The 11,530-nt window shown below is 36.0% G+C and overlaps 1 protein-coding gene and 1 long non-coding RNA gene across 2 annotated transcripts; one reads left to right on the top strand and one right to left on the bottom strand.

Annotated features, from left to right (window-relative positions):
- The first annotated feature begins 3,020 nt into the window (after positions 1–3,020).
- LOC131017551 (UDP-glycosyltransferase 86A1-like) lies at positions 3,021–5,540 on the top strand. Its single transcript, XM_057946346.1, has 2 exons — positions 3,021–3,605; positions 4,499–5,540. Exons 1-2 carry the CDS (start codon positions 3,080–3,082, stop codon positions 5,401–5,403), a joined length of 1,431 nt encoding a protein of 476 aa, XP_057802329.1. The 5' UTR covers positions 3,021–3,079; the 3' UTR covers positions 5,404–5,540.
- Positions 5,541–7,475: 1,935 nt separating this feature from the next.
- Positions 7,476–8,637, bottom strand: LOC131017706 (uncharacterized). Its single transcript, XR_009099806.1, has 2 exons — positions 8,396–8,637; positions 7,476–7,764 (listed from the first exon to the last, which is right to left on the bottom strand). It is a non-coding gene; the product is annotated as an uncharacterized LOC131017706 (long non-coding RNA).
- Positions 8,638–11,530: the final 2,893 nt, after the last annotated feature.

An 11,530-nucleotide genomic window follows, 5' to 3' on the forward strand; every position in this document is an offset into this window, starting at 1 on the left:
ACTATATCAGGTAACATTGGGAAAATCAAAAGAAGATTTGTTAGCAAAAGGAAAAAAGTTGTGCACTTAGATCTTTCTGAAGATTCAGGTATTCAATTATTATTACAAGATTTAGTGCATTTTGCTAAAGATTTTGATGATATGTTTTCCATCAGAAAATGATAATCATGGCTTAGTGAAAATGAGGATTCTTTTGATCACTTTGAACAAATGTTGGTGAAACTTTTTATTTTCTTTTCCATGAGTAGTGAGTTTTTGACTTTTTTATTGCAATGGAGAAATTGTATAACCAATATAAGAATAATGATTGATCTAACAATATTTATATTGGTTTTGTAATGTTAGATGATGTTGATACACCTGAGAATTTTGATGATGCACATTTGGATATGTCTCTATCAGGTAATAGTTAGACATGATAGATAGTATTTTAAATCTTCTAGAATTTATTAATCGAGCAAATGTTGAAATATTATTGTGCCATTGTTAGAAATTTCAAAAATAAAAAGAAAGCTAAAAACATTAGCATGAGGTCATAAAGTCACGTGAACATGAAGATCAAAGATCCTCAAGCATGCACATCTAAACATTCTAATTTTAAATTGATATCGCCTATGTTAATCTATCATGTTTTGAACTACCACTTGGTACCATTGTGTGTAATTACTATGAAATCTGAACCAGTACACATGTGTACCAACTACTTGCTTAGCTCCAACAATTTATAAAACATATACAAATATAATTAAGCAACTTTATTTGTAGATGAATTAGTGGGGAGAGCAACTGATTGCAAACTTGTTGAAGATTCTCATATGGAGTCATGTCTACCTTTGGCAGGTAATTATTCAACCAATTAGATAAATTTTCGTTTCCAATATTCTTCGTTGTTAACAATATTAACTCAATCATTTAGGCACACTATACCATGAGGAGAAACAGGACCTTGTGGCAAAAACATCAAAGAAGACTAAAATAACTCAAGCTAAGGACAAACAAGTAGCTAAGGGTACAAAACTATTGTCATTATATAAACACTTAATCTTTAATGTGTGTTCTCGTATGATTGATGAGAGTTTCTGTGCAACATTATCAGCAAAGAAGGCGAAGAAAATGAAGTCTAATATCTTAAAAGACAAGATACAAAGCATATCTGATTCATCCCACCAACTTAGCGAAGTGGTTATTGAGCATAATAAAGGTTAGAATTCTACATGAGACAACAGTGTGAATAGTTCTAAATCAAATCATCAATGATATAGGATATTATATATGCAAATACATTATGTTTGTCATTAACTGATTTTGTTAATATTATCATCAACTTTTAGGCAAAAGAGTTCCACAAACACCAACACTCAAGTCAAGGAGTGGCAGAACAATCAAGCGAAGAATATTGGACTGATGAAGTGAAAGATTTTATGAGACTTTGAAGCAACTTTTGTATGTACTTTGTACGATTCTCTAGCTATGACTTTTGGCTCTATTACACCGTGTTGGTGACATTCTACTAGCATTTTGAGGTTACCTTTTGTATGTACATTGTATATGCCTCGATGCAGTTTTTGGTTTAATGTGCTATGTATATATAACGCATAATGTCTGAAAGGATACTTAAATAGTTTATATATAAATTGTATTATGTAGATTGTTGCTCCTAGCTGTACAAATTAAATACTCCTAAATGTATTACAATCGTGACCTATAAGTCAAGTATAATATGTCTACACTTAAAAATGATTCGACCAGCGCCGTTATTGGTCCCATAATTCACGGAGCAATTATGGAAACACCGCGTCCTACGCGGTGCAAAATTTCTAGTATATATATATATATATATATACCCTCAAGTTTTTTTTAGGACAATAACTTTGGCTATTGTGTAAATGTAGGATAAATTTTTAAAAATTCGATATAAGTAGGACAAATTAAGCCCGAAAAAATAATTTGTCCTACAATTGCAAGTCCGAATAAATTTGTTCTACATTTGCAAAACGGTCAAAGTTATGGGCCTAAAAAAGATGAGAGATGAGAGAGAATTTTTTTAAAATTTTATCTTTAAATAAATATAACTTTTACATTTCAAATCAAATATTTACATAAAATATAGTATCAAAGATCACATTTTTTGTGATCTTAAATTTGATATGCATATTAAATATTTTATAATTAGTCAAATTTCACAATTTTAAAAAGAAAAAAAAAATAAAAACTAAAAAGATGAAAAAGGAAATAAATGAAAAAATATAGTTTATAAATAATGCTTTAATATTATTATAACTACAAAATCGTCACTCAATTTTGAAATCAATTTGAGTTAATTTTCCAATTGAAATCTTGCCTTTTAATATAGTATAAAATTTTATCTAAGTGGGTACTTTGACCTCGACTCAATGTATATGTAACATGCATTTATCTATATATATATTAATATTTTTTGTTCCCCTATTTTTTTTTGTGCATGTGGAGCCAAGAACTTGAACAAAGTATTTTATCTATTTAACTTTGTCACCATTTGAGATTTAAGGGTTATTTAAAAATTTGTTAATTCTGCACTATGAGTAATTGCATATACATATATAAGTAATTGACTCTTAATAATAAAAGTAATGTATATTTTAGACAAATTGCTAGTTCAGATGCTACCATGCACCACATGCCAAAAAGTATAGTTTCTTTTTTAAATTTACATTTTAGACAAACTACTTCGAATTGATTTTTTCCTTTTTTCTGTCATATTTATATAAAATAGTAGGAAATATATTTAAGGGAGATAAAGAACTTTAAAACGTGAACATAATATATTGGATAAGAAAATAATATATTGTGAATTAAATCAAATTTGAGAGCGAAAAGTTTTTTTAGACCCATAACTTTGGCCGTCTTGCAAATGCAGGACAAATTTTTAGGCTTAATTGATTCTACTTATTCCGAATTTTTGAAAATCTGTCCTACATTTGCGAAACAGTCAAATTTACTGTCCTAAAAAAACTTTGCGCTCTATATATATGTGTGTGCTCTCTTGTATAAGATAAACATCCTTCCCAAAAATCAGAATATTTGAGAGATATATATAAGCATGGGAGAAAGGCAGAGAAAGGTCCATGGCATCATGATATGCCTTCCCTTCCAAGGGCATCTCAACCCATTTGTGAGTGTAGCTCTCAAGCTTGCCTCTAAGGGCTTCGCCATCACCTTCGTGCATCTCGAATTCCTTTACCGCAAGCTACGCGACGCCCACCACGCCAACGAAACTGACGTCGATTTCTTTTCTGGAGCTCGAGAGCTAGGCCTCGACATCCGTTTCACCACCATGGCCGATTGTTTTCCTCTGGAATTCGACAGAGATGCCAACTTCCCCGAGTATTGGGAAACGATGGCGCGGGATTTCCCAGCTCTTGCCGATGAATTTGTGGGCAACGTTGTGAGTTCTGAGCCGGACATGATCCATTTCTTGGTGGCTGACACCATCTACAACTGGCCAGCCGCCGTCGCGCGCAAATACAACCTTGTCAACGTTTCTCTGTGGACGCAACCGGCTTTGGTCTACTGTTTGGCATATCACTGGGATCTCCTCGAACAAAACGGCCATTTTCCATGCAAAGGTATCTTACTTACACACAAAATCATGCCATTTTCTAGATTTCAAGTAGACATGATCTTTAGAATTCGAGGATATTCATGATTTGAATTATTTTAATTGACCAGCCTTGACATAAATTGGGCAGCAATCTTTTAAATTTCATGAATTCTCCGGTCAGACCGCATGTATAAGTGAGACGGGTCGGGTCAGGTCTGGGCACAAGTTTGAACCGAATAATTTAATGTAATTATTGTTGCGATGAAAAGTAACAATCAACATGAAGAAAAGTACTCCCTCCGTCTGCCAAGATTATGTCACAATTACTATATTGGGCGTCCGCCAAGATTATGTCACTTTCCTTTTATGGCAATGGTCCCACCATCCTCTTTAATATTTTATCCTTACTAACACTCTTTATTTACAAAAAAACCACTCAAAATTCAATCTCAACCACTCATCTCATAAAGTGGTGGGACCCTTTCTCCACTACATCAAAATCATCACCAATTTTATTAAATCTCGTGCCCAAGCAAATTGTCATAATCTTGGCGGACAGAGGGAGTAATATTTTTAAACATTACCTTTATATATATATATATAATTACTTTTTGTTACAATAATAATTAGTTGACCAAAATAAGTACACTATTGTACGTGCCCTTCGCTCCGTCTCTCCGTTGTTCTGGCAGTCAGGACTGGTCAAAAATTATGAATTATTCTAAGTAATTACTCCCTCCGTCCCACTGTACCTGATACTCTTTCTATTTTGGACGTCCCTTAGGGAGATGCTTGGGGGACGGAGGGAGTATTTCTTTTTCAAAACAATTTAATTACAATAGGATTGTAGTTAAAACTGTGTGATTTGGTGAACGACAAATTATTATAAAACTAATTAATTTAATTTTGGAGCAACAGATGATGTGGAGGAGGAAATCAAGTACATTCCAGGAGTTGAGTCGATAAATACCAAGGATTTAATGCACTACCTAAAAGAATCCCAATTTGGAAGTGTAGCTACCAGAATGATGCGCTCGGTCTTTGAGCAAGCGAAGATGGCTGATTTTGTGCTGCAAAACACTGTGGAAGAGCTTGAACCTCAAACGCTATCAGCTCTCCACAAATACCTACCAAACTACGCCATCGGCCCCCTTAACTTCTCCAAAAACCTTCCAACAAACACCGTCACCACGAGTCTTTGGTCGGAGTCAGACTGCACCGATTGGCTCGAATCCAAACCTCCTGCTTCGGTGCTGTACGTCTCATTCGGGAGCTTCGTGCACACCAATAAGCAAGTGCTCGAGGAATTGGCGTACGGGCTCATTCTTAGTGAAGTGGATTTTGTATGGGTGATTCGACGAGGTATTCTCGGCGATGGGGAAACCAGTCTATTGCCCACCGGCTTCCAGGATGCCGTTCGAGAGAGAGGGCTGATCCTTGCATGGTGCGATCAGATTAAGGTTCTGTCCAATCCCGCCGTTGGGGGCTTCTTGACGCACTGTGGATGGAACTCGACTCTGGAGAGCATGTGGAGTGGCGTTCCCATGATTTGCTATCCCTTTGAATATGATCAACCATGTAATAGGAAACTAGTGGTTGATGATTGGGAGATTGGGGTCAATCTTAGTGAGGATTATGGATCTCTTGATAGGGAACAAGTGGCCCACAAGATTAAGAGCTTTATGAATGAAGGTGTTTCGGGCAAGAATGCAGGTAGAGTGAGGCAGGTGATGCAGAATGCGGTGGAAATTGATGGCTTTTCCGAAAGAAACTTCGACCGCTTTGTAAAGGATTTGGAGGCAAAGATTCATGCCCAAAATTAATGTTTTTTGGCTTCAGTTAGAGCATCTCCAATGCATGACACTCGGAAGTGGCGCTAATTGGTGGTCCCCACCTTAGCGTCACCCCTCTCTAGTGCATTGGCACTATAAGTCGAGCTATATATAATTTTCATTTCCATTTAATCCAATTTTTATTCTTCTATTTAAAAATTCAACAGTACATTAATTAAAAGGGATATTTGCCGTAAAATACATGAACTTTTAATAAATTCTGGTTTTTCCCATGTCCTTTAAAATTTTAAAAAAAATACACTACCTTTCCATTTTTTCTGATTTTTCCCACGGGTATGAAATACCCCAAATAGAAGCTGATTTTAGGTCTTTTGACTTATATTTTTTATACCTACATGCAACGGATAATAAAGGTGGCATAATAAAGTCGATGTATCTGTGAATTGAAAATCCTTCACACTTAAGTATCAAAAAATCTAAGTCAATAGCCCTAAAATCAGAATTTGCTGAAAGTTCGTGTATTTTACAGTAAATATCCCTAATTAAAATAAAATCAAATACTTAAAATAAAATACAATAATTTAAAATAAAAATACACTAATTTTTTACGGCTCAATTGGACTAAAACGAGACCAAATATTCAAATCTAAGATTCAAACTTTTTTCAATTTTTTTTAATAATTCACGCGCGCTCTTAGGATCGGGGGAGATATGTGTTCTACACTCTCATATTTTTTGGGTTGACCCTTTTGATCCCCAAAGGACCTTAGGATCAGGAGATATGAATTTTTGAATGCAGCCCATCAAACGGGCCCAATTCTGAAAAACTTGGATTTTCATGAATTTTTCTTAACAAGAGCCCATCTTTGAAAGCCATACTTCTTCGTTTGAACTCCAATTTAGTTTATTCAAAGTGGAGATTAAAACTTGTAACACCAAGATTCCAAAATGACCATTGGAGTCTCCATTGAAGCTCTGGGTCGAAATCTCTACTTATTTGAAAATAGTCTCTTGAAGTTGAAATGTTGTCCAAATAATTACCGATGACGGTATCAAGCTTTATTTTTTAATAAAATAATATTTTTTTTTGTGTACCTTTTCAAATTCAATTTTGCTTCCGCGATATCCACATACGAATTTGCATATATGATTTGTCTCTTTCGGCATGTTGAAGTTTCTCTTGTCGAAGGCGTTCAATTATATGAGACGTTCAATTATTTGAGAATCAAACATAATCTACAAATACGTACACATCACCAATATATGAGACGTTCCATTATTAGAGAATCCACGAATTCAATAATTTACACACATACCTATTTCATATATATATATATACTAGAAATTTTGCACCGCGTAGGACGCGGTGTTTCCATAATTGCTCTGTGAATTATGGGACCAATAACAACGTGGTCGAATCATTTTTAAGTGTCGACATATTATACTATGACTTGTAGGTCACAATTGTAATACATTTAGGAGTATTTAATTTGTACAGCTAGAAGCAACAATCTACACAATACAATTTATATATAAACTATTTAAGTATCCTTTCACACGTTACGCGTTATATATACATATAGCATTAATTAAACTAAAAACTGCATCGAGGCATATACAATGTACATACAAAAGGTAACCTCAAAATGCTAGTAGAATGTCACTGACACGGTGTAATAGAGCCAAAAGTCATAGCTAGAATATTGTACAAAGTACATACAAAAGTTGCTTCAAAGTCTCATAGAATCTTTCACTTCACTAGTCCAATATTATTTGCTTGATTGTTCTGCCACTCCTTGACTTGAGTGTTGGTGTTTGTGGGACTCTTTTGCCTAAAAGTTGATGATAATATTAATAAAATTAGTTAATGACAAACATAATGTATTTGCATAATATCCTATATTGTTGATAATTTGATTTAGAACTATTAACATCGTTGTCTCATGTAGAATACTAACCTTTATTATGCTCGACAACCAGTGCAGTAAGTTGGTGGGATGAATCAGATATGCTTTGCATCTTGTCTTTTAAGATATTAGACTTCATTTTTGTCACACCCTAATTCTTGAATGAATAAATATAATCGAGGTGCAACTAATTCATAGAAATAAACAAGGAACAACCTTGTTAAAACCCGAATAATAAGATAGAGAGTCGGGCTATGCCCCTTTGGATCACAAGTTTTGTTTCATGCTTCTGATAACCGACATTCATTAGCATAAATTTAGTAGTGAAGAGTCTAAGCTCGGTCAGGTATATCATTTGAAATTTAACATGAAGATCTTAAGTTGAGAAAACAAAAGACTGATATGAGTAATTGCTACAGCGGAAGTCTAACATAGGAATTTATCGCTAGCCTCAGCTCCGTCCCGTCAGCACCGGCCAGCCAACCTGAAAACATTTGAAAGTATTTTTGGGCTAAGTACTAATGTACTTAGTGGGCATGCATTTTCTGAAACATTTTATATTTTAATAAAGACAGTTTATCCAATCATACTTGACATGACTTAGAAGGTTTTAAATTTAAAGAAGTACTTCTATGCATGTTAAAACATTTTCTTTCATTTGTGCGCACATGTCACACTCTCTTTCCGTTACTCGCTGTGATCCCGGACCTCTAGCCACCGACAGATCCATTTCTCCCATTGCACTTGCCCTGAGGACGTAACTCAGACAAGTTGAATTGACCTCGGGACGCTACCCAGGCAGGCCTTACATGATACATGCTCCGGAACACATCCAGCCAAGCACCCTTATAACGCCTCTTACATGAATTAGTGCCCGATGGAGATCAACCCACCGAAACAACTAACAAGTGTACACAATTCTCAAATAACGTGTTAGGCCATAAGAGAACCTCGATCGATCCATGAATTGCGAGCCTTAAACAGAGCAGAGTGCACATAAACATTTTATTGGATAAACAGTTTTCATTACATTAAATAAACAATTTGCATTTCATTGAAACATTTAGAGCTTAATAACTCAATCATACTTTGTACATTTGGAAAGTAATGCTCACCTGGATCGGCAAAGCCTGAAGATCATACACATATAAACCTGTCTTGGAAAAGTAGCGCTAATCCTCCTGGTCATCACAAAGCCTACAAGAAATCTATTCTCAATAGGTCTTCTTGAATTCTAATCTTAAGTCATGGTGTAGTGCTTAATATTCTATGATTCACTTAGCCGGGTTTTCAAAATTTAATGAATAAAAAATTGAAAACATTTCTCTTGAGTTAAGAACACCAACAATATTCTTACTCATTTTTCTTTAATAATTGGAATTATAATTAAAACCAATTAAATACTTTTATTGCAAAATAAATGCAATTTCTTGTCATGCTTAGCATTTATTAAGTAATTTACTTAAAATATGCACATAATAATAATATAATATTATTATGCAAATTAAAAATAATTAATCAAACTTAATAAGTCTAATTAATTAAAATAGTGTATCTCCTTTAAATAAAAATCTGCATAAATCCAATTAAATTAAATAATTGGGCAGCCCATGATTTAAAATAATTAGAGGCCCACTGACAAAAATAACTCTACTCATTTAAAACACATGGCCCAAACTGAATAAAATAAATCGAGCCCAGCTAAATAAAAGAATATCGGCCCAACTGACTCGGCCCAAAAACTCATAAAAATCGGCCCATTGAAAATTTAAAACAAAGGCCCAACATTCAAAGCCCAAAAATCAAACCCAATTCCCAAAACCCAAACCTAAAGCCCACACTCCCTCCCCCCTTCTTCTTCTTCCCAGCCGCATAACACACACACGCATACAACTAAATCTGTCATCTCTCTCTCGACCTCTCTCTCTCAGCCATATCCCACGGCCGCGGCTCCTTCCGGCGAGACAACCGGCGACCGGCCTCCATCTCCCTCAACCTATATCTCCTTCAACCTATATCTCCTTCAACCTCCACCCTAGTCTCGATCTCCGGCGACTCAGGGAAGCGACGACGAGTGCCGTCGACTCCCTCTCTCTTCCTCCGTCCGTGGCCGAGCAACAGCAGCCATGGCCGCCGAGCTCTGCCTCCCTCCGCCGAAGTGCCGAGGTCGGTCATCTCCCTCACCCTTCCCCCTATCTACAGACCCTAGCGGCCATAGCAGCTGAATTCAACCACCGTCGGTCTGCCCTCTCTCTCACCGTGGCCGGGCGACAGCAGCGCCGCTGCCGTGCCGTGCCTCCATCCTCTCTGACTTCCGCCAACGAGCAGCGGAAGCCGCTCTCTTCCCCGACTCCGGCGAGTAGCAGCGATAAGCTGCCGCTCCACTGTTCTCCGCTCAGACCCTCACAGCACACGCCCACACACAGACGCCCCCCCTTTGTGCCGTCTCCTCCCTTGGCAGCGGCGAAGTCGCCGCCGCCTCCCTCGATCCCTTTCAGACCCGACACACGACAACGACTCAAGCACAAACAAGTTCAAGACTCCGACTTTTCTCTTTTCTTCTTTTCTATACATGTTTTGAATGTAAATATATATGACAGTGTATGAATATGCACCGAAATGATGAGATGAAAGTATGTGTGTGATTCTTGCTTGCAGTGAAGATCTTTATACAAAATGAAGTGGGTTTCTTAATCAAACTGTGAAATGAAAATAAGCAAGAATTAAAAGATGAAACCTTTGAATGTTTAGTGGGGAAAGTCCTCAAGCTGAAAGCTTTGTGTGATCTTCAAGAGTTTTTGATTTGAGTTTGCTGAAATTTAAGGTGTGTTGTTGCTGGATTGGTGAGGGGAATGGTTGCTCTCTGTTTCAGTTTTCCTTCACGAAATGAGTGGTGAAGGAAAAGTCTTGATTGAATTGGGAGAAGTTGAATTGGCAGAGAAATTTGGGGCATTTGATTGCCTCTGCCAAGCGTGACATAAAGCCTGAATTTTGGGCTTGATTGGAGGAATGAGGTGGCCATGGGTGTAAAGTGGAGTGTAGGGTTGGTGTGAATGAATTAAAGTTGCAGGGAAAGTGTCGTGGGTGGAAGACAAGCTTTAGTGTAAAGTGTGAGTGGAAAGGTGGATAGAGTGTAAAGTGTGGGTGTTGATTGGACTAAAAATCCCTCAGGATAACATATCGGGACTGTAATAAATACTTCAGGGTTCGCTAAATAAATATCACGTGAAAAATACTTGAATGCTAAATTAAATAAATATGCAATGCATATAAATTTAATAACTAAATTTACAAATATATTTTTGTAAATCGTCTTTGTTGGAATTAAAATAAATTCATTTTCTTTTATCCGGCGTGAATCAACTTAATATCTAAGTTCAAAAATTATTCTAAACTTAGCAAAAAGGAACGGGGTATTACAATTTTCTTCGCCTTCGTTGTTGATAATGTTGCATAGAAACTCCCATCAATCATACAAGAACACACTTCAAAGATTAAGTGTCCATATAATGACAATAGTTAGTTTGTCTCTAGTTTTTTAGTTTTGTACCCTTAGCTACTTGTTTGTCCTTAGCTTGAGTTATTTTAGTCTTCTTTGATGATTTTACCACAAGGTCCTGTTTCTCCTCCTGGTATAGTGTGCCTAAATGATTGAGAAAATTTATCTAATTGGTTGAATAATTTTACATGCCAAAGGTAGACATGACTCTATATGAGAATCTTCAAGAAGTTTGCAATCACTTGCTCTCTCCACAAATTCATCTACAAATAAAGTAGCTTAATTATATTTGTATACGTTTTATAAGTTGTTGGAGCTAAGCAAGTAACTGGTACACATGTGTACTGGTTTAGATTTCATGGTAATTACACAATAGTAACAAGTGGTAGTTCAAAACATGAATATACAGATTAACATAGGCGATATCAATTTAAAATTAGAATGATTAGATACAGATGCTTGAGGATCTTTGATCTTCATGTTCACCTGACTTTATGACCTCATGCTAATGTTTTTAGCTTTCTTTTTTATTTTTGAAATTTCTAACAATTAATGACATAACAATATTTCATCATTTGCTCGATTAATAAATTCTAGAAGATTTAAAATACTATCTATCATGTCTAACTATTACCTGATAGAGGCATATCCAAAATGTGCATCATCAAAATTCTCAGGTGTGTCCCCTTGGGATGGCCTAGTGGTTAGGGTGGTTGCCTGTTGTCCAAGAGGTCACAGGTTCGAGTACTCT

Source organism: Salvia miltiorrhiza, chromosome 3 (genome assembly GCF_028751815.1).
Source record: "Salvia miltiorrhiza cultivar Shanhuang (shh) chromosome 3, IMPLAD_Smil_shh, whole genome shotgun sequence".
Lineage (NCBI taxonomy): Eukaryota > Viridiplantae > Streptophyta > Magnoliopsida > Lamiales > Lamiaceae > Salvia > Salvia miltiorrhiza.